The 23,826-nt window shown below is 40.8% G+C and overlaps 1 protein-coding gene across 1 annotated transcript in view; it reads left to right on the top strand.

Annotated features, from left to right (window-relative positions):
• The window catches only part of bptf (bromodomain PHD finger transcription factor), a 163,588-nt gene that overhangs the window by 47,742 nt on the left and 92,020 nt on the right, over positions 1-23,826 (top strand). Inside the window, exon 3 of the mRNA XM_069929749.1 lies at positions 5,177-5,400. Within this exon, the coding sequence (XP_069785850.1) occupies positions 5,177-5,400 (224 nt within the window). The remainder of the gene's footprint in view (positions 1-5,176; positions 5,401-23,826) is intronic.

The raw sequence follows: 23,826 nt of genomic DNA, 5'->3' as shown, positions 1-23,826 counted from the left end.
ACTTGACCTACCCTCCCTTAAGTCTTAAGATATGGTCCTAGAACAGTAGTTCACAATCTGTGATCTGAGTACCACTGGTGGTCTGAGCATTTTTTGGAGGTGGTCTGTGGTGATGCAGTGAAGGCAAGTGTCATTGATATAATAATCGAGAAATATGTAAAACAAGGTTGTCATTTTTTTTTTTTTTTTTTTCACACCATAAATCACAATAGCCATGATATACACTTTTTCTTTTCAAGGTTGTCATTTTGATGAAAAAAAAATTCTCAAAAGGTTTTCCCAACAAAACAAAAATCCTGTTGATGGTCTAGGAACTGGCTCAACCTTGCCAGCCTCCCTTCTCACTGTTGGTAGATGGATTGTTAAAGGTAGACTGCATAAGTAAAGGAATATTTCCAAACATTACCAAAGAAGGATGCTGCAGTCAGGGAGGCTTTGGTTGGACATGCCAAGCTGTTGTATAGAGCATAAACAGCTAAATATCTGTTATGGCAGACTCCAGCTCGCGCATGGCAGCCAAAGGCCTCATTCCATTGTGACTGGCTTCTGGGAACCAGGAATTGGGGCCAGAATTCATTAAGGTATGATAGGGAGCTGGTCTCCCTATAGGCCCTGAGCGCCAACAGTTTCCTAATACTTCCCAATGCTGCAGGGATTCAAAGCCACGAGTTGGATACAAGACCTTGAGCTCAAGTTCACTGCTGAACCACATGCAGGCTGGTTACAGGGGAGCCTACATTGGAGGAGTTGGCGAAGTCTAGAGTCACTCAGTGTCTCCATCAGGGCTCTTTTGCTTCTTGTTTTTTTCAATGAAAGTGCCGAATTTGGCGACTGTTTGCCCTTGCAGAGAAAAACTTTTCACTGTCTCTTATGTACAGGACAATATATTGAATATTGAAATGAGGATTTGTGCTCAAACCCAACTTCACTCGTAATGTCTTTTTCAGAAAATATTGTCATTAAATGATAGTTACATTGTCAAGTCAACTGATTGATCAAGAACTCTGTTGCTTGTCAGACAGAAGTTTGTCTTCATTAAGCTTTAGTTGGCCAGGACTTTCCCTTTAGCTTAATGTTGCACTCGTATTGTACATTCATTGTCATGAGTATAGCTGGAAGTTGATTCAGAAGTCTTCCAAAAACAGTATGACTGTGAAAGGTAAAAGGTGATAATGTATATGCTTCTTTTCAAAATTTTTTTTTATTTTTCACACTATGAACCATACTGACCAAAATACACACAAACATTTCCCTCTTGAATATAGTGTCATTTTCTCCCCTTTTCCCCCTCCCTTCCCTCCCTCCTTCTCCCCCCCTCCCCACTCACTCAACGTTCAACATATATGATACATTAAACCCATTAAACAATGTCATCACACAATGAAAATAAACAAGAAATTTGTGTCATCTACTTTTACACACTGGGTCAGTTCATTTCGTCTTCTTCTCCTTCTGTCATTTTAGGCAGTGGATGTCCGCGGTAGGACTTCTCTTTTGTGTTCCATTTACGGTTCCCAAATTTGTTCGAATACTGTGATGTTATTTCTTAAATTATATGTTATTTTTTCCAATGGAATACATTTATTCATTTCTATGTACCATTGCTGTATTCTCAGGCTATCTAATTTCCAGATTGACATAATACATTTTTTTGCTACAGCTAAGGCTATCATAATAAATCTTTTTTGTGCTCCATCCAAATTGAGTCCAAGTTCTTTACTTCTTATATTACTTAGAAGAAAGATCTCTGGATTTTTTGGTATGTTGCTTTTTGTGATTTTATTTAATACCTGGTTTAGATCATCCCAAAACATTTCCACTTTCTCACATACCCAAATTGTACGTACTGTTCCCGTTTCCTTCTTATAGCGAAAACATCTATCTGATGCTGTTGGGTCCCATTTATTTAACTTTTGGGGCGTGGTGTATAGCCTGTGTAACCAATTATATTATATTATGCGCAACCTCGTGTTTATTGTATTTCTCATAGTTCCGGAGCATAGCTTTTCCCATGTTTCATTCTTTATCTTTATATTTAGATCTTGTTCCCACTTTTGTTTGGGTTTACAGCTTATTTCATCGTTCTTTCTTTTGCAGTTTGATGTACATGTTTGTAAAACAATTTTCTATTCTTTTGATCCCTTTTCTCTCCCATTCTCTAAAGGAAAGGTTATCTATTGTGAAAGGGATTAGTTGATATTGTGTCAATTTTAATTTTGGTAGTTGATAATTTGTTTTTTTTCTTTTCTTCGTGAATCTTCTTCCAAATGTTGAGCAGGTGGTGTAGTACTGGTGAATTCCTATGTTGCACCAGCTTTTCATCCCACTTATATAGTATATGTTCTGGTACCTTCTCCCCTATTTTATCTAGCTCTAATCTGGTCCAATCTGGTTTTTCCCTTGTTTGATAAAAATCTGATAGGCATCTTAATGGTGCTGCTCTATAATAATTCTTAAAGTTTGGTAGCTGTAAGCCCCCTTGTTTGTACCATTCTGTTAATTTATTTAGCGCTATCCTCGGTTTCCCCCCTTTCCATAAGAATTTCCTTATTTTATTTAGCTCCTTGAAGAATTTCTCTGTTAGGTGAATTGGTAATGATTGAAATAGGTATTGTATCCTTGGGAAGATATTCATTTTAATACAATTTACCCTTCCTATCAGTGTTGATGGTAAGTCTTTCCAACGTTCTAAGTCATCTTGTAATTTCTTCATTAATGGCTGATAATTTAGTTTGTATAGATGGTCTAGATTATTATCTAGTTGTATATCTAGGTATTGAATTGCTTGTGTTTGCCATCTAAATGGTGATTCTTTCTTAAACTTTGTGAAATCCGCATTATTCATTGGCATTGATTCACTTTTATCTGCGTTGATCTTGCACCCCGATACTTCTCCATATTCCTTCAATTTCTTATGTAATTCTTTTATTGATAATTCTGGTTCTGTTAAGTATACTTTGATGTCATCTGCAAATAGACTGATTTTATATTCCTTCTCTTTTATTTTTATCCCTCTTATTTTACTTTCTGTTCTTATCAGTTCTGCCAGTGGTTCTGTAGGTAATGCGAACAGTGAGGGAGATGGTGGACATCCCTGCCTAGTTGATCTGCTTAATTTAAATTGGTTTGATATATATCCATTTACTGTCACCTTCGCCACTGGTCCCTTATATAATGCTTTAATCCAATTAATATATTTCTCTGGTAGGTTGAACCTCTGTAATACTTTGAATAAATAATTCCATTCTACCCTGTCAAAGGCTTTCTCTGCGTCTAAGGCAACCGCCACTGTTGGTGTCTTGTTTCCTTGTACTGCATGGATTAAGTTAATGAATTTACAGATATTGTCCGTTGTTGGTCTTTTCTTAATAAATCCAGTTTGATCTAGTTTTACTATTTTTGGTACACAGTCAGCCAATCTGTTTGCTAATAGTTTAGCTATTATCTTATAATCTGTGTTAAGTAGAGATATTGGTCTATACAATGCTGATGTTAGTGGATCTTCCCCCATCTTTGATATTACTGTAATTATTTCTGTTTTGCATGAATCTGGCATCTTTTGTGATTCTTCAATCTGTTTCATTACTTCCAGGAGAGGAGGAATTAATAAGTCTTTAAATGTTTTATAGAATTCTATTGGGAGTCCATCCTCTCCCGGCGTTTTATTGTTCGGTAGTTTTTATAATATACCCTGTATTTCCTCTATTTCAAATGGTTTTATTAATTTATTTTGCTCCTCTTCTTGCAATTTCAGTAGTTCAATTTTAGCTAGAAATTCATCTATTTTGTCTACTTTCCCTTTGTTCTCAGTTCGATATAGTTGCTCGTAGAATTCCTTGAAGTTTTCATTGATCTCCGTTGGGTTATATGTAACTTGTTTGTCCTTTTTCCATGATGCCAATACCGTTCTTTTAGTTTGTTCTGTCTTAAGCTGCCAAGCTAGTATTTTGTGCATTTTTTCTCCTAGCTCATGACTTCTGTTTTGTCTTTATTATGTTCTTCTCCACCTTGTACGTTTGTAGTGTTTCATATTTTATTTTTTTGTCCGTCAATTCTCTTCTTTTTGTTGTATCTTCCCTTATTGCTAATTCTTTTTCTGTACTTGCTATTTCCCTTTCCAGCTGTTCTATTTCCCGATTGTAGTCCTTCTTCATCTTAGTTACATAACTTATTATCTGCCCTCTGATGAAGGTTTTCATTGCATCCCATAGTATAAACTTATCTTTCACTGATGCCGTATTTATTTCAAAGTACATTTTAATTTGTCGCTCAATTAATTCTCTAAAATCCTGACTTTTAAGTAGCATGGAGTTTAATCTCCATCTATACGTTCTCGGTGGGATGTCCTCCAGCTCTATTGCCAATAACAGGGGTGAGCGATCCGATAACAATCTAGCTTTATATTCCGTTTTCCTAACTCTCCCTTGGATGTCGGCTGACAACAGGAACAGGTCTATCCTTGAGTATGTTTATGTATATGCTTCTTTATGGTATCATTTTATTCTCCAAATATCCATGGTATGTCTAGTCAACAATATTGTATCTGTCCATTTTTATGTAATGCTGTGATATGAAGTTGATGTAATTGCAATTTTTTTCTTGGATGTGCAAAATATGCAGAATAGTTTTTGAAATCCATTTGCCACAGTTGTTTCAACTTTACAGAGTTTATTGTAAATTAAATATTTTAAAGCATTGCAAGCATTATTTACAAATGGTTAAACTTCAATGTCCAAGAGTATTTTATTTGTAATGATGTACATCAGAGGCCTATGCTTATGTGGAAGTCTTGACTTTTGTGCTGGTTCCTAGATTGGTTTGTATTAATTTGAGTCTAAACCAGCTTTCAGTACAATAATTTCACTTGGTATTTTTCTGTTTTCTTCTAATCTTTACATATTAGGTATAAGGGGTGGGAAATTATTTTTTTTAAACCAGCCTAATTTTAAATAACTTCAGATGACAAGGTATAGATTTTGCCACTTGCGGTAGTTTGGAGTCTAATACTAATAAATAAACAAGGTATTTTACTGTCAAAAAGTAGGAATGAACTCATTCACAGGCAACTTGATGCCACTGCTTAATCCTGTCCTCATTTGATTTTTCTGTTTTCACTGTATCCAACATTGGATTAGATGCCAAAATTATACAAATCTATTTTATTATTTTTATTCAGTGAAGAAGATAAAGAAGATGGGAAAGATAAAAAAGTGTGGTATTACAGCTCAAAGGTACAGCTGGCTGAACTTATTGACTCTCTGGACAAAGAGTACTGGGAGTATGACCTCTGCAGAATACTGGAAGAAATGCGCGATGAAATTCATCGGCATATGGACATTACAGAAGATCTGACCAATAAAGTCCGTGGCAATAATAAATCTTGTCTAAGTGCAGTTAATGGTAAGTGAAATTGCCTTTGAGGTTTGGTGATTTATGACTACAATTTTCAGATTTGAGAAAAGAGGTGTTCTTTCTTCTGTTGCACAAGTTAGTATCTGTTTGGCTGTTCATAACATACTGATGGTTTGCTTGTGATTAAATTATACTCAAAATGATCAAGATCTGGAACTTGAAAACCAGCAGCAAATTCTACAAATGCAGGATTAGCCAGTTTTGGAAGAGTTTAGTATGTTTTTTATGTGTAAACTTTTCAGAACCTTGTCAGAATCACTAATGTGGTTTCTTCTGATGCTCACTAATCATTTTATTGAATCATTGTAAAGGACAAAAAAAGGGCCTATTGTCCACTATTCCATTCTGCCCATCATTACCGATCCCATATGTTTGTGTTAGGTTGGAGTCCTTTTATTCATGTGCCAGGCTAAATGCCTCTTAAGCATAGTGATTGTATCTGACTCCATCACCCACTCAGTGTTTATATAAAACAACCTCTCTGATCTCCTTAAAATCTCTTTGCTCTCCCGACTTGAAGGGCCGACGTGGCCTGTTTCCGTGCTGTAAACGGTTATATGGTTAAGCTTATGCTTCTTTATAATCCCTACCAAGGGTGAAAGATTCTGACTATGTCTTATGGTCATGAGCTAATGATGGAGCATGTTTTCTTTAAAAATCATTCCTTGCACAAATTGTTTTACCTGTCATGCAGCCGTGAAGTCGCTGATAATCTTCTTGGGTACCATTTTGGTAATGTTGATTGGTTCTCCCAAATAGAAAGTGATATTGTGAAAGTGGGAATATTTATAATGAATACTGTCAAGCTGATCGGTGACCAAATATAATAGAATTAGCATGATTCATTGCTAGTCATTAACCTGGAATTGTGGAAAATATTAAAAATATTATTTGTTGCACAACAGTTTTTTTTTCTGCCTGAGGCATTGGAGCAGATGGCAATCTATCTGGATACAGCTTTGATTCTTGACTAGCCTTCAGTTGTTTAAAAACTGTAAACTAGTGAGACAGTTAATGCCTATATGGTGACTGATGTAATATGATTTCTAGTTAAACCTATCAAAGGTGTTTTACCCACATTAGAACATGCGCAAGGAAATTTAATTCAAATAGATTCAACTAATGATTTTATTGATTACATTGCTTCAAATAACCAATGCTAACTTTTGGAATTGCCAAATCAAAATTACTTTTGAATCCTAATGCTAAGACTATTTTCCTTCTGCACTATGTGAGATTAATTCAGAAATATGTTGATGAACTGTAAATAAGGAGAAAACGATACATTGAATCTGTTGCAGGCTAATGTAACAATTAATTGTTATATTAAACACCTGCTTTGCTCAGCAGCTTATACAGTACATTGCATTAAATACATACGACTTGTCTATAATCAATGTCATTTTTTTTGGTACCAGTTGTAACTTTTTTTGGCATTACAAACACTATCTTAATGTATATCAAAAGCATCTGAATGGTACTGGTGAAACCTCCTGTAACTGTTGTGAATTGAATTTGAACACAATTCCTGAGTTACATTTTCTCACGTTTAGTAACGTTTGTAATTTATAAAACTTGACATTAATTGTTTTGCTTGTCATGTAATCATAGTTCAGATGAAATTGTCTCAGGAGATGTAAGATGATAGGTATTTGAGTGGGAGTTTGAATGACATGTGTTCTTAGCTGGAGTGGGTAAGTGGTTTGTGGTGGTGGGGAAAGTTATTTTTGCCTTCAATTCAGCTGCTGTTGTTACGAACCCAGAGGACCCCAAAATCCAGCAGCAATAGATATTCACCAAGACAAATGGTTATTTAAACAAAAGTTGATTTTAATTATCTTTAAACATGAAAACAGAATCACACTTTAACTTGTCACTATTGTCTTAACTAACCTAACTCCCTTCTAATTCTAAGAGCACGTGTATGTAAGTTCAGAAAAGTTCTTTGATTCACAGGCCAATCTCACTTCTCATTCCTCCAAGTTTACTGGTTGCAGGCAATTCTTATACTGTACACAAAATTTAACAGTTATGGAAGTTCACCAGGCTTTGGTGCTTGAAAGGTAAATGATTACCACTCAGAAAAGTTCTTGTCGGTTTTCAGAGAGATTTGTTGTTCGCTGGACACCCACAACTGATTCCTTTTAAGCAGCCACTTCAGTGTCAGGGTTTTCCAGATGATAACCTGTTACTTTAAAGTCACCACAGAGTTCCTTTTAGTTTCTCTTATTTCAAGGGAAACATTAGGCAGCCAATCCTCTCCTCTTGTATGAACCACAAGAGCTTTGACCAGACTGAACTAAGCACTTACAACCCGTCTTCCAAATGGTTTTTTTCTAGTCTTCCAAATGGTTTTTTTCTACAAGTTTTCTAGCTTGTCCTGTTCCACTTCCTGCTGCTGACTGTAGAACTGATCTCCCTCCTCCCTCTCGCTCTCTCTCACAAAAGCCAGTTTAACCCTCCTAGAACAGCAGACAGTCTGTGGCTCTGAACCTACGCAAAGGCAAACGGAGCCGACCTGTCTAGCTTGAGTCGAGTTCCAGTATTTTAAATGAGATCTGTTTTGAATCTTTGTATGTGACCTACACTAAAAAAACCTGCCCAAATTTATCTCCCAAAATCATATCTATAATCTGTCACACTGTACACTATTTCCAAAGGCATTTGATTTTGAAAAAGAAGGCACGTAATAGATTTGACCACATTATAGTGGCACCTTGGCTAAGAAATTGGCTTGGAGACAAAGCACAGTTGTAGTTGTTGTGTGAACTGAGGAAAGTTCTCATTAGTGTTCCTAAATACTGAGGTGGCAACTTTACCTGATATATCAGTACTCGGGGGTGACAATGCACGAGTTGTATTGTTCCTAAGGTGGAATGTGGCAATGTAATTATGGTCTGAATTTATCAGTTTTATTTTGGTTCTGATCATAAGGTTTTCTCATTCTTCATCAAGATGTGGTAAAATTGAGTTCTTTGGTGATTTAAAGTTCTTGACATGCAACAATTTATTAATTTCAAAAAGCCCCACTAAATTGAAATTGGTACTAATGCTGCAGACGAGATCAAATTTTTTACCTTAGTTCTGACAAAAAAATGATTTCATGGAATTATTAATGTACTTTTACCATTTATGCTTGCATCTTTAATCGTCAAACCTTTTTACAACAGTGGTGGCAATGATCAGTGTAAATATTCCATGTATAAGTAGGATTGATTTCAATGGCCACGTGACATTCTTAATTTTTCATGGTTTACACTTATTGCCATCGCAAGAGTTTTCTTGGGGATAAAACTGATCTTATTATAACTGAAATCAGACGTACAGTTGTAAAGTGGCCCCAGCAACAATGCACATACAGTACATCTTTGAAGATGAGTGGACAGGTTGGCAAAATATATTAAAACTGTTTACAGCATCTCTGGCGTCAAAAATAATGAAAATGTGAACATTGACAAGCTTTCATAAAAAGCTGGATAGGTTATAACTGGAGTATTGCAACCAGTTCTGATTGCTGCACTATAGGAAAGAGGTTGAAAAGAAGATTCACTGGTAAGGAGTAGATGATGAGAAACTTATGTCGCAGGGCAAGACGAACAAAGCTGTTGCCCTCAGAGAGGGTTGAAATGCAATGAAATAGAGTTGTGGTGATTAAATGAAATTTTCAGAATGGTCAAGGACCAGGCCACAGAAATTTAGGGCGATCAGCAAAAGAGCAAAGCTCAACTTACAGAAAAAAAAATTCTGCCTTGATGAAGGCAGATTTAATCATGGCTTTCAACAGGAATTGGATGAGTATTTAAAAGAAGAAAAATAGCACTGCAATGAAGATGGAGGAATGTGGTGCTAGTTGCATGGTCTTGAAAGGCCCCTGTGCTGTTGCTATTCTATGATTTTACATAAATGGGCATGCGCTACATGGGAGTCAATCAAGACTGTTTCCAATGTTCCAGACAACCACATATATGAAAGTGTTTCCAGCTTCAGCAACTTGACCCCAATGCTTTGGATCAGGAGTTACATTACAAAAAAAACCCAGATTGTTAATTGATGAGAGATTGGTAATGTTGCTATTCAAAAGGGTTGAAGTTCTACTCTGCACAAGTTATTGAAGCTATTATGCAGGGATAACCGGTTTCAGAAGAAATCAGATGGTTTGGGGCTAGACACTCTAGAATTTAGAATGAAGGATCTCTTTAAAACTTACAAAAAATATTGTTTAATGGCTCGACAATATAGATGTTTTCCCTGACTGAGGAGCCTAAATCTGTGTTAAGGAATATAGGACAGGGATGAGAAAAATTTTCTTCACTCTCTATCTCAGAGAGCCATGGAGACACAGTCATTATGTTCATTCAAAATGGAGATGGATAAATTTTGAAATGAGGGAGTCGAGATGTCAAATCAGTGCTATTCTTCAGCACTAAGGACCCAAGGACCTCGCTGCCACGTCCCAGCTTGCTTGGCCACGGCACACGAACCATGGGTGTAAAGGGTGGGGCCAGTACTGCGCGCACTGCACTCCACCTAAAAGCTCCTTTGCGCAGGCCCGAGGACAGGTCCACGTCCTCCCCCTCAACGTCCTCCCCCTCCACGTCCTCCCCCTCCACGTCCTCCCCCTCCACGTCCTCCCCCTCAAAAGATGCTCACAAACTCAAGCTAGCATGCTGGAACATCAGAACCATGCTAGACAAGACTGACAGCCATCGACCTGAACGTCGGTCTGCCCTCATTGCACATGAACTCCTCAGACTTGACATCGACATAGCCGCTCTCAGTGAAGTCCGCCTGGCAGATGTAGGCAGCCTCCAAGAACGCGGCGCGGGCTACACACTCTACTGGTCTGGCAAGCCTTCGGATGAACGACGCCTATCTGGTGTAGGCTTCATGGTCAAGAGCTTCATTGCCTCCAAACTCGAAAACCTTCCGACAGGCCTCTCGGACCGAATCATGTCCATGCGACTCCCACTTCAAAACAAGCGTCACATCACCCTCATCAGTGTCTATGCTCCAACCCTCCAGGCGGAACCAGCAGAAAAGAACAAGTTCTACACCGACCTGCGCAACCTCATCCAACGTACCCCTACAGCCGACAAGGTTGTCATCCTGGGCGACTTCAACGCTCGTGTCGGCAAAGACTCAGAAACCTGGCCAGGAATCCTGGGCAAGCATGGCGTCGGCAAGTGCAACGACAATGGGCGCCTCCTGTTGGAGCTCTGCGCAGAACAGCGGCTTGTCATTACAAACACCCTTTTTCAGCAGAGGGACAGCCTTAAGACCACCTGGATGCATCCCCGATCCAAACACTGGCACCTCCTGGACTACATCCTGGTGCGAGAAAGTGACAAACAAGATGTGCTCCACACCAGGGTCATGCCTAGCGCGGAATGCCACACTGACCACCGGCTGGTTCGCTGCAAGCTCAACCTTCACTTCAAGCCAAAGCCCAGGAACAATAAAGCCCCCAGAAAGAGGTTCAATGTTGGAAAACTGCAGTCAGACGAAGCGAGAGGAAACTTCCAGGCAAACCTCAAAGCAAAGCTCGACGTTGCAACCCGCCTCACGGACCCGTCCCCTGAAACCCTCTGGGATCAGTTGAAGACTACCATACTGCAATCCACTGAAGAGGTACTGGGCTTCTCCTCCAGGAAAAACAAGGACTGGTTTGACGAAAACAGCCAGGAAATCCAGGAGCTGCTGGCAAAGAAGCGAGCTGCCCACCAGGCTCACCTTACAAAGCCGTCCTGTCCAGAGAAGAAACAAGCCTTCCGTCGCGCATGCAGCCATCTTCAGCGCAAACTCCGGGAGATCCAAAATGAGTGGTGGACTAGCCTCGCCAAACGAACACAGCTCAGCGCGGACATTGGCGACTTCAGGGGTTTCTACGAGGCTCTAAAGGCTGTGTACGGCCCCTCACCCCAAGTCCAAAGCCCGCTGCGCAGCTCAGACGGCAAAGTCCTCCTCAGCGACAAGATCTCCATCCTCAACCGATGGTCAGAACACTTCCAATCTCTTTTCAGTACCAACCGCTCAGTCCAAGATTCCGCCCTGCTCCAGCTCCCTCAACAGCCCCTAAGGCTAGAGCTGGATGAGGTTCCCACCCTGGATGAGACATATAAGGCAATCGAACAACTGAAAAGTGGCAAAGCAGCAGGTATGGATGGAATCCCCCCAGAAGTCTGGAAGGCTGGCGGCAAAACTCTGCATGCCAAACTGCATGAGTTTTTCAAGCTTTGTTGGGACCAAGGTAAACTGCCTCAGGATCTTCGTGATGCCACCATCATCACCCTGTACAAAAACAAAGGCGAGAAATCAGACTGCTCAAACTACAGGGGAATCACGTTGCTCTCCATTGCAGGCAAAATCTTCGCTAGGATTCTACTAAATAGAATAATACCTAGTGTCGCTGAGAATATTCTCCCAGAATCACAGTGCGGCTTTCGCGCAAACAGAGGAACCACTGACATGGTCTTTGCCCTCAGACAGCTCCAAGAAAAGTGCAGAGAACAAAACAAAGGACTCTACATCACCTTTGTTGACCTCACCAAAGCCTTCGACACCGTGAGCAGGAAAGGGCTTTGGCAAATACTAGAGCGCATCGGATGTCCCCCAAAGTTCCTCAACATGATTATCCAACTGCACGAAAACCAACAAGGTCGGGTCAGATACAGCAATGAGCTCTCTGAACCCTTCTCCATTAACAATGGCGTGAAGCAAGGCTGTGTTCTCGCACCAACCCTCTTTTCAATCTTCTTCAGCATGATGCTGAACCAAGCCATGAAAGACCCCAACAATGAAGACGCTGTTTACATCCGGTACCGCACGGATGGCAGTCTCTTCAATCTGAGGCGCCTGCAAGCTCACACCAAGACACAAGAGAAACTTGTCCGTGAACTACTCTTTGCAGATGATGCCGCTTTAGTTGCCCATTCAGAGCCAGCTCTTCAGCGCTTGACGTCCTGCTTTGCGGAAACTGCCAAAATGTTTGGCCTGGAAGTCAGCCTGAAGAAAACTGAGGTCCTCCATCAGCCAGCTCCCCACCATGACTACCAGCCCCCCCACATCTCCATCGGGCACACAAAACTCAAAACGGTCAACCAGTTTACCTATCTCGGCTGCACCATTTCATCAGATGCAAGGATCGACAATGAGATAGACAACAGACTCGCCAAGGCAAATAGCGCCTTTGGAAGACTACACAAAAGAGTCTGGAAAAACAACCAACTGAAAAACCCCACAAAGATAAGCGTATACAGAGCCGTTGTCATACCCACACTCCTGTTCGGCTCCGAATCATGGGTCCTCTACCGGCACCACCTACGGCTCCTAGAACGCTTCCACCAGCGTTGTCTCCGCTCCATCCTCAACATCCATTGGAGCGCTCACACCCCTAACGTCGAGGTACTCGAGATGGCAGAGGTCGACAGCATCGAGTCCACGCTGCTGAAGATCCAGCTGCGCTGGATGGGTCACGTCTCCAGAATGGAGGACCATCGCCTTCCCAAGATCGTATTATATGGCGAGCTCTCCACTGGCCACCGTGACAGAGGTGCACCAAAGAAAAGGTACAAGGACTGCCTAAAGAAATCTCTTGGTGCCTGCCACATTGACCACCGCCAGTGGGCTGATAACGCCTCAAACCGTGCATCTTGGCGCCTCACAGTTTGGCTGGCAGCAGCCTCCTTTGAAGAAGACCGCAGAGCCCACCTCACTGACAAAAGGCAAAGGAGGAAAAACCCAACACCCAACCCCAACCAACCAATTTTCCCTTGCAACCGCTGCAATCGTGTCTGCCTGTCCCGCATCGGACTTGTCAGCCACAAACGAGCCTGCAGCTGACGTGGACTTTTTACCCCCTCCATAAATCTTCGTCCGCGAAGCCAAACCAAAGAAGGTAAAACACTAGCCATGATCTTGAATGGGGAAGCAAGTGCAAGGGGGTGGATAGCCTCCTATTATTGCTTTTTATTTTCTGAGGGAAGCTTAAAAAATGTGCAGTTATGAAGCACTTTAAAAGTGTATGCATTATAACAACGTTCAAAGTAGAATGGTTTATTAATCATCACACAAGCGCTGGAGAAACTCTGCATAACGGGCACCATTCATGGAAAGCAATCAATAGTCGACTTTTCAGGTTCTAACCCTTCATCCAGAATAGCAAGAAAGAGAGCAAAAATTCAAATGAGGGGGGAGGGGAGCAATATGATGTGATAGATGGACGAAATGGGGAAAAATAAGCAAGAGGGTGATAGGAAGAGGGAAGGGGTTAACAAAGATGCACTCTGATAGGACAGTAGATCGGGATGAAGGGAAGGAGGTGGGGGCTAGAGGAAGGAAGGTCTAGGTAATAGGTGGAGGGGGCAGGATAGTGGGAAGAGGAGGAAAATGGGACCAGTGAGATCAGGGAAAGCAGAGGGTGGAGGTGGGGGTGTTTTGGTTCCTGAAAATTAATGGTCAATGTCGTGAAGAGGATATGATTAAGATAATTGTTTTTGTGCCAGAAGTTTTGTCATCTGTCTATGTTTTTATGTTTGAGTCACCCACATTAGGTAATGAATTGGGCAGGTCCGCTGTAGCACCCCCCCCACCACAACTCCTACAGCTGCAGGAAATCCTGTAATTAGGCCATTACCAGGAACTTCCTCTGTTAGTCCATGGAAGCACTACACAATTAAAAAGCTTTATTTGCATTTCTTTGCACAGCTCGTCTCTTATTTTTGTTTCCTTGGATCCATTGTACCTGAAATAGGTTGAGTGCATGTGTGATCTGTGCAGCTGAGATTTGGGAAATCTACAGAAATTTTCCAGAGTCCAACAAATGGCAAAGCTGTTGAGCCAAAGGCTACACTGTGACTTCTGCTGTGCACACTGCTATGGACACCTTTGCTGGCACGTCTGTGGGGTCACAATGGAAGATTTGCTTCTATCTTTTTTACTGTCATGACAATGTTATTCCAAGACACGTCAAGCCTGGTGAATTTCTTGGTGTATGTTACTGAAACTGAGTGTAAACCCGTAGATTTGTGTACTCCTTGTGTTTCTGTTAGAAATATGTGAGTTAGATTGCACTAAGTTGCAGAAGTTTACAGTATTTCATATTTTCTGTTTAAATGTACTCTACATTTAGCTAACAACATTGTCCATTGTGACATTTTATTTTATTTCTGTTCATTTTAGCTGGCCCTTTCTTTAACATTAAAAAAAACATATTTCTCTTTGCAATACTTCAAAATTTATTTTATTGTTATCCTTTCCCCTTTTTCCAAGCATTTAATCCCATTTATTTTGTTTCCTGTTTGTTTTTCCTTAAATTGTATTTTTTTTCTTGCTGCTTTATTTGGAGAATTGTAGGTGGTGGAACCTGGGAAACAAGCTTGTTTAGAGCAAATACACAAAATCTCTGGAGAAACCCAGCAGTGTCCAGAAGAGGCAAAGATATAAAACCAATGTTTCACACCTAAGCTCTTTGTCAACTTAAGAGCAAAAAGCAGGCAGGTGCCTGTCTGTTTTTGCTCAATTCGGGCATCTGTCTGGTTTTTGCTTATACCTTGATGAAGTGCTCAGGCCTAAAATGTTCTTTATTTATCTTTACCTCCTATGGATGTTGTGGGATCTGCTGTGTATCACCAGCACTTTCATGTAATTATTTCATTCACAGCTTCTGTTCTTGTTTCACTCCTTGTTTAGAGTTGGGTGCTCTTCAGTGTTCTACATATTAATCTTGGACCGTATATCTATTACAAACTAGTTTGGGTTATGATCTTTTGGTGAATAAATCAATGTTGCATCAAAGAGGTTTTGTCCATGACATTTTGTTTTTCATTCATTTAACTTTAATTAACATTTTCTGAGTGGATCAGGGTTGAACAGAACAACTCTTTGTGAAAGTACATTATGTCCAATAAGTTACTGGACAGTTTTGAGTAAACACCTGACTATCATTTGTTGATGTCTGGTAAACTTTAAGTAGCTGATTAAATAAAGCAGTAATGTTCACACGATGAATGAAATACTCTTTGAGATCCTGGTTAACCCATTGTTTCAGCCTGTACTTGTTGCACATACTTATTTTTTCTTGTGCATTGCACTATAATCACAGTGTTTGAAGACTTTCCTGTTGATTTTCCTACTTTTGGCTCTATCTTTTCTCCCCTTATCCAGTCTCTTCCCACTTGTTATCCATCTCACTTTTGATGCGTTCAGCCAGATAATTTTCCACTTCCCAGATTTTCCCCACTTCTTTTCACCTACATATCTAATCCCTTCCCATTGCTATCACACCCTATAAAGGGTCTCACTTGTATTGAATTAACCAATCTTTCTTCACCAATCTTTTCTCACTTTTTCCAAATCAGAGATGTAGCGATGAAAACCCACGTAGGTGTGCCAGTCACTTTGAGGGATACTTGGAATAGGATTTGTCCAACTCAAAACCTCTCTCAATTTTCTGATACTGCAAAGATTCATTCCCTTTGCTGCCAAGTTCAACTCTGCTCTCTCACACAAGACTCTTCCCTTTACTTTATTGACCTATAAACCAACTTCAGAGATGGATATGGGTTATGCATTACAAGCCATAGCTACATTGGCTATTCCTCCTCCCAAACTACTTCCAATAATGGCTCCTTACTATTCTTGTTTCTGCAGATCTGTCATATCTGCTCATTTCATAACTCTTTCACTCCCTCCCCTTACAGCATTCTTTTACTGACTCTACCATCTCCTCTAACACCTATTTCTTTTAGTTTTTCCCTTCCATTATCTCAGCTTAGAACACTCTTTCCAGTGCAGTTCATTTACTCCACAAAGGTGACCCTGAGCTTCCAATAGTCTTCCCATCCAACATACATTTTGACCTCTGACTTGAGCTTCATTTTAACAGTTTTGAAGAAGCCAAACAAAAGCTCATAGAATGTTAGATATCTCTTCTTCTGGCTATGCATGTTCCAGCCCTTGAGATTTAGCAATTTTAAGCATCCAGTCTTTCTAATTATCTCTCCCGGCTCTAATGAAAGTTAAGTAACCTGTAATTCAGTTTATTTGCTTCACAGATGCTGCCTGACTTCATTGTTCCCAGCATTTATTTTTATTTCAAGTTTCCATCAACTAAAGTGCTTTGTCTCCTTCAATCCAGCAATTTTTTACTACTTTCCTCTGTCCTCATTCTTTATCCTTTCTGTATTTCTTCATACAGATCAGCTGCAATACTGAACCTTCACCAACCTCTCTCAGCTGACACCATTACCTTTTGCATCATTCATTTTCTCTTGGTTTCCACCTGCAATTTTTCTATATTTATTTTGGATCTGTACTTTTATTATATAGGACAGTAAATCCCCAAATTAATACAGAAAGGCCCATAATTAGATTATTTCATCTGGGTTGCTAAAATTGGCTTTTGTACAACCAGAGAGAAGGGGAAGTTGGGTGAGTTCTCTTTTACGACTCCGTCCAAGTACAGCAGAGGGAAAATAAATGTATGCGAAAATTGTGGAACGTTTAATAAATATAGGGCATTTTTTTTATATGTAGTTCACAATTTCATTTGCTATTTCTTTCAACTGGTTTGGAATCCACTTGGGCTGGCGACTAATTTTACTGAATAAGCTAAATAGCCATCAGCATTTGGATTCTCCTTCCTGCTACTTTCAGTGAAGGCAACTGAGATTTTTTTGATCCTTAATTCATCATTCTTCTCAAGTATTCTGAGGTCAGTCTTTGACCAAATTCAAACAGGAAAAAAAACATGATTTGCTATTGTCTACGCTGCCTCACTGATTCTATGAACCAAATGGTTAAAAATATATGGTAACAACTTTCTTTCCAGATTTGTTCCAACATAGGTGCTTCATTGCTTAACAGACTAATACACAATTTTGAATGTATGATGAAACTTAAGTAAAATAAGTTCTGTGTTTATATGAAAAAATAGTTCCAGTTAATGAATTGTTAAATAAAATAAAAATAATCCTTGTATTATACTTGTAGTTGTCACATAATTGTAAAGCTTCAGTTTGTCAGAATGTGTAATATACTAATAACGTATATTCAAAAAAAAGTCCACTCAAGAGTATCAGGAAAAGGAAAAGAGCACAATTACTATTTCAAGGGACAAGGTGCTCAGAAAGCTGAATGGTCTAAGGGTAGATAAGTCTCCTGGGCCAGATGGATTGTGGAGGCATTGGAAACGATCTTTCAGGAATTAATGGATTCTGGTATGGTAATAGAGGACTGGAAAATCACGTGCCACCCCACTATTTGAGAAGGGAGAGAAGCAGAAGAAGGAAAATTATAGAATGGTTAGCCTGATGTCAGTGGTTGGGAATATGTTGGAGTTGATTGTTAAGGATGAGGTTATGGAGTACTTGGAGGCACATGACAAGATAGGCCAAAGCCAGCATGGTTTCCTTGAGGGAAAATCTTTCTTGACAATGCTATTGGAATTCTTTGAAGAAAATGGGGTTGGGGGGAGGGGAGTTGTGGATTAATTGGGTATTTGGGCAGCATGGGCTTGTGGGTCAAAAGGGCTGTATGTGCTATATGTCTAAAAATAAAAAAAAGTCACAAGTGGACGAGATAATCGAGATGCAGTAGATGTGCATTTGGATTTTCAGAAGACCTTCTACAAGGTTCTTCATATGAGGTTAATTTCCAAGATAAAAGCCCATGGTATAACAGAAAACATATTCGCATGAGTAGAACATTGGCTGATTGGCAGGAACCAGAGATTTGGAGCACGGGTCATATTCTGATTGGCTGCCAGTTGCGAGTGATGTTCCACGGGGTCGGTGTTAGGGCTGCTTCTCTTTGTTTTATTTATCAATGATTTAGATTATGGAATGAATGGCCAAGTTTGTAGATGATACGATGATAGCTGGAGGAGCAAGTAGTGTGGATGAAATTGGAAAGCTGCAGAAGGGCAAATGAAACACAATGTCAGAAGGTGTACTTTTGTAGAAGAAATAAATGGGTAGACTATTTTTTAAATGGTGAGAAAATTGAATATATCCAGATGCAAAGGGACCTTGGAATCCTTGTGCAGGTAAACTTGCAGGTTGAGTCAGTGCTGAAGAAGTTAAATGAAATGCTGGTATTAATTTCAAGAGGAATAGAATACAAGAGCAGGGATGTGATGTTGAGGCTTTATAGGGCACTGGTGAAATCTCACAGAGTATTGTGAGCAGTTTTGGGCTCCTCGTTTAAGAAAGGATGTTAATTGGAGAGTGTTCAGAGGAGGTTGGCAAGAATGATTCTGGGGATGAAAGTGTTCTCATGTAAGGAGAGTTTGACAGCTGTTAGCCTCTACTCATTGAAATTTAGGAGAATGGTGGGGGGGTATCATTGAAATATTTTGAATGGTGAAAGGCATGAACAGAGTAGATATGTTTCCCATGGTGGGAGAGTCTCGGACAAGAGAGCACAACTTCAGGATTGAAGGACATTTGCTTAGACAGAGATGCTGAGGAATTTCTTTAGCTAGAGGGTGGTAAATATATGGAAATTTGGACCACAGGCAGTTGTGAAAGCTCAATCATTGGGTGTATTTAAGGCAGAGATTGATAGGTTCTTAATGGCAGGGCATCAGAAGTAATGGGAAGAAGGCCAGGCAGTGGAACTGAGTGGGAAAAATGGATCAGTTCATGATTAAATGGCTGGGCAGATTTGTTGAGCTGAATTGCCAATTTCTGCTTATTATGGCCTAATAAGAAAATGGTGCAAGAGAAATTAAAAGCCATTAAAATCCCAGGATCTGATAATTGGCATCTTCTAAGTACAAATGTAGGTTGCTATGGGCATAGCGGTCTTTTTCCAGAGTTCCCTTGGAATGAAACGTGGCAAGTGCAGTTTGGCAGTTTAAAAGAAAAACAGAGAAGGACAGGGATGTCATTTTACAACTGCACCTCATCTGGAATGCTCTATGCAGTTGGTGAGACCAGTCTGTGCATCTCAGTCATTAAGCTAAAAGAGACATATCCCAGTAATTAAACTGGAAAGGATTCAGAAAGGTTCCCTGGAGTGTAGGAAGCGAAGGGGTCCTTTAAAAAAGTTATAAGATCGTGAGGGCAATAGATAATGTAAATAGTTATAGCTTTTTCTGTAGAGTAGATAAATCTAAAAGAGTATAGACTCAAAATGAGAGGGGTGTTATGAACCCAGAGGACTCCAAAACCCAACAGCAATAGAAATTCACCAAGACAAATGGTTACTTAAACAAAAGTTGCTTTTAATTTTCTTTGAACATAACAGGCTCAAGCTTTAACTCATTACGATTAACTTGACCTAATGACCCTATTCTAATTTTAAGCCTACGTGTATGTAATGTGTTCAGGAAAGTTCTCTGTTTCACTGTCCAATCATTCACTTTTCACTTCAAGTTCACCGGGGAATCAGGCAATTCTCATACTGTGCACAGGATTTAACATTAATGAATCTTCACCAAGCTCTGGTGCTTAAAGGTAAATGATTACCGCTCAGGAAGGTTCTTGTTGGTTTCAGAGAGATATTTGTTGCTCATTGGACACACCCAAACTGATTTCCTCCAGTCAGTCCCTTCAGTGTCTTACTGAAGAAACTTGCCCCATCATGGGTTTTCCAAATGATAACTTCTTCCAGGTCACCACAGAGTTCCTCTTGTTTCCCTTCTTTCAAGAGAATCTTTCTTTCCCTCTCCCTCTCTCCATCCATCCCCAAAAGAGAAATCACCTGTTTGTTTGTTTATTCTCTCTCTGCTTGTAAAAACCACATGACCTCTTCCAGGGCTCCAAACCCAATAGTCAAAACATCTTATCAGTATCGCTGAGCCTGGGCTTTATTGCCCATATACAATAGATCAGCATTCTTCATTGCTTCTGCAAAGTCAATCAGAGCCTCAACGTCAAGGCTAACCCTAACCCTAAAGCTCTTACGTTTTAAATGAGATGTCTTTTGTGAAGTGTTACTCTGTTTGTGAAGTATAACCTACACTAAACCCCCACAATCTATAGGCCTTTTCATATAGCCCAAAAGTCAGGATGTAAAGGTGGAGAAACTTTGCCAAAGCGCATAATGACCTACCTCTCTGAATGTGCAGAGGCAATCTCCGAGCCGCATAATCCAACCCCTCTCCGAGAGAGAGATAATCTCCACAGCGCAGCCCTCTTCCAATCAATCTGAATTGGCAGGTGCGCTAGGTGGCTGTTTGGGGCCGGGTTAATGATGCCATCAGCCCGCGACCCATCTCCCACCACCCCTCTCCCTCCAAGTCAGGAGTGACCGGGGGTCCTTGGGACAACGTGAGCTGTCAGCGGGGACCAGCGAGGTGGCTGGTGTGGTCTGGGACAGCCACACCGGCTGCTTCAGCCTTCGGGGCTGCTCTCTGCTGCTCAAAACGCGACAGAGCAATGGCCGTCTTCCCTACCCATAATCCCCCATGCAGCTGTAACAGTTCTGGGTACCTTTAGAGTGGTTTCAGCTGCGTGGGGGATTATGGGTAGGGAAGACAGGGCCATTGCTGTGCTGCGTATTGATGATGGATGGCACTACAGCACCAGTCGGCCCACCTCCATGGGGATCTGGAGGGCGCTACGAGGTGCCTCTCCTTTGAATGGGATGCTGGAGCAGCCTTTTTGGGATGCAGTCTGAATGGTAAGTTCCAGATTTGCAATCCGCCCTCTTGCCAGTCTCCAGGCGGAAGCCCGAACTGAAATGGCCTTATCTCTTTTAAAGATATATTTTACCCATAACTATTTTAACATATTCTGTAACAGGGGAAAAATTTAAAAGGAACCTGAAGGGCTCCTTCTTCAAATAGAAGATGGTGGGTGAATGGAACGGCTGCAAATGGAACAAAAGAATATGGCATGAACAGTCGGGCAGAAGAGCCCATATCTTTGTTGTAGAACTGAGTCGATAATGTGAGGTTATCCATTTTGGTAGGTAAAACAGAAATAGCTCTGTTGAATAATGTTAAATTGTGAAGTGTTCATTTACAAAGGGACTTGGGTGTTCTTGTACACCAGTCATGAAAAGGAAACTGCAAGTTTAGCAGTAAAACACAAAAGTCTGCAGACACCTTGAGGCCGGCGACAGGAGCGGATTTAAAACTGCAAACGCACCCTTCATGTGGCAGCCATAAAAGGCTACTGCAATGTTAACTGGTCCACCTGAAAGGGCCTATTCATATCCAGAGGCACCTTGTAGATCCTCCAGATCTGATGGAGGCAGGGCGACTGGTGCCACAGCAGCACCTGTCATAATTATGCGGCTTAGCAATGGCGTTCTTCCCTACCCATAATCCCCTACGCAGGTGGAACTGCTTTGTTTTTCCCACAATAGCTTTGAGCCACAAAGAGCAGCCCCGGTGCCCCTGCCCTGATGGCCAGTCTCCTGACTTGAATACCTTTAATCTGGACTTTAGTAGTCAGTTGACTTGATATTTTATTCATGGTATCCGATTGGGGAATGATGGTATTGACCTCTTTGTCATGGAGTCTTCCACACACTTTTCACAATGAAGTTGATAATGGTGGTATATTCAACATGGTTGATCGCTAAGATCTTGATTATGGCTTATCTACTGACTTAAAGCAGCTTCCCCACCCATGGCTTCTGTTTTTCTGTTTGTTTGCAGTAGAAACATGGCCTGATGATCTGACTTGTTGAAGGGCAGGGTGGGATGATGGGCATTTTTTATACTTGTGTAACAGTGTTAAGGGACATTGGGGCTTCTGATAAGGCAAGAAATATGCTGATGGAACTAGGTAAAATGCTCTTGGTTTGATTGAAGTTCCTGGACATTGTGAATATAGTTCCAATGAAGGTGAATAATTTGTCTCATGCTGGCTTCACTGAGGTGGTATATAGACGGTCACCAGTTTAACTGATGTGAATTTTGGCAGCAGGTGATAGGGGCAACACTTCACAAGTAGGTACAGTCAACTTGGTTGACCATGGGTTTGGTTAACTATTGAGATAGATACATGGCCAATTTGTATATTTTGGTGTATATGTTTATCTTTTTTCCCTAAAATTATGTAAGAATTGTGATCTATCTAACATTTTGTTTCTCAATGTGTGTGTCTTCAACTCAAGTCAAGTTTATTGTCACTTGATTCTACAAGTACAACCTTACGAAACAGTGTTCTCCATTCCTCTGTGCAAAATGTGAAAACAACCAGAAACAACACACATACAGACAAACAGTACATATGCAGGACAAGTATTTCACCTGAATAAAAAATATATTTTGTACTTATGAGAGTCTCAGATGGTTAGTGTGAGCAGTTCCTTTGGACGTTCACCATTCTCATTACCCGTGGGAAGAAGCTGTTCATTCGCCTGGTGGTGCTGGCTCTGATGCTCCTGTATCTTTTTCCCGACAGGAGCAACTGAAAGATGCTGTGTGCAGGATGGAAGGGGTCCTCAATGATTTTGTTTGTCATCTTCAGACAATGATCCTGGTAAATCATGAGATTGTGGGGGAGGGAGACTCCAGTGATCTTCTCTGCCACACTGTGATGCAACCAGCCAAGGCGCTATCAATAGAGCTCCTATAGAAGGTTGACATAATGGTGGCTGGTAGCTTGCCCGTTTCAGTCCTTTCAGGAAGTGTAGTTGCTGTTGCGCCTTCCTGTCAAGTTAGGGGATGTTGTGTGTCCATGATGCGTAACTAGTTTGTGGACTCCAAGGAATGGTGGTTTCCACTCTCTCTACTACAAAGTTGTTCCTGAAGTCCATGATTATCTCCCTCATCTTGCCCACATTGAGACTCAGGTTGTTACTATTGCACTGTATCACGAGATTTTCAGTCTTAGTTGGATGCTTCAATCCCCCCTTATCCGTGGTTTCGCTTTCCACAGTTACCTGCAGTCAACCATGGACTGAAACTGATCTGACTGCCCCACTCTCTTCTGACAGCCCTCTATTAATTAATCCCACTGCCTTGTGCGCTCCCCACAGCCCTGTATCAGTCCCCACACTGATCCCACTGCCTTGCTCTGTCCCCACTGCCCCGTGTTGGTCCCCACACTGATCCTACTTCTCCGCTCTCTCCGCACAGCACCGTGTTAGTCCCCCACGCTGATCCCTACTTACAAATTATTGCGTATAGCTTTGCTAAGTATATAATATGGTGTTTGCACAAAGTCCACATCAGATATGCCCAATTTCACAGAACATATCATGGATGTTAAATGGCGTATACCTTGTATAGGGTTTCATGCATCCACTAGGGGGTCTTTGAACATAGCCTCTGTGGGTATGTACATCATATCTTTCATGTTTATTATTTCCTTGCATTTTTCTCTCTCGTATGTATGAATGTTTAGAAATACAGTAAAATACTAGACCTGGTTCTAAAATAAGAGACCATCTTGCCAGAGAGGGCAAATATTTCTAAACTTCTGATAGTCTCCAGGACTTGGTGTTGGCAAATGC

The sequence above is a fragment of the Narcine bancroftii genome, chromosome 3 (genome assembly GCF_036971445.1).
Source record: "Narcine bancroftii isolate sNarBan1 chromosome 3, sNarBan1.hap1, whole genome shotgun sequence".
Classification (NCBI taxonomy): domain Eukaryota; kingdom Metazoa; phylum Chordata; class Chondrichthyes; order Torpediniformes; family Narcinidae; genus Narcine; species Narcine bancroftii.
This window is presented reverse-complemented; position numbering and strand designations above follow the sequence as displayed.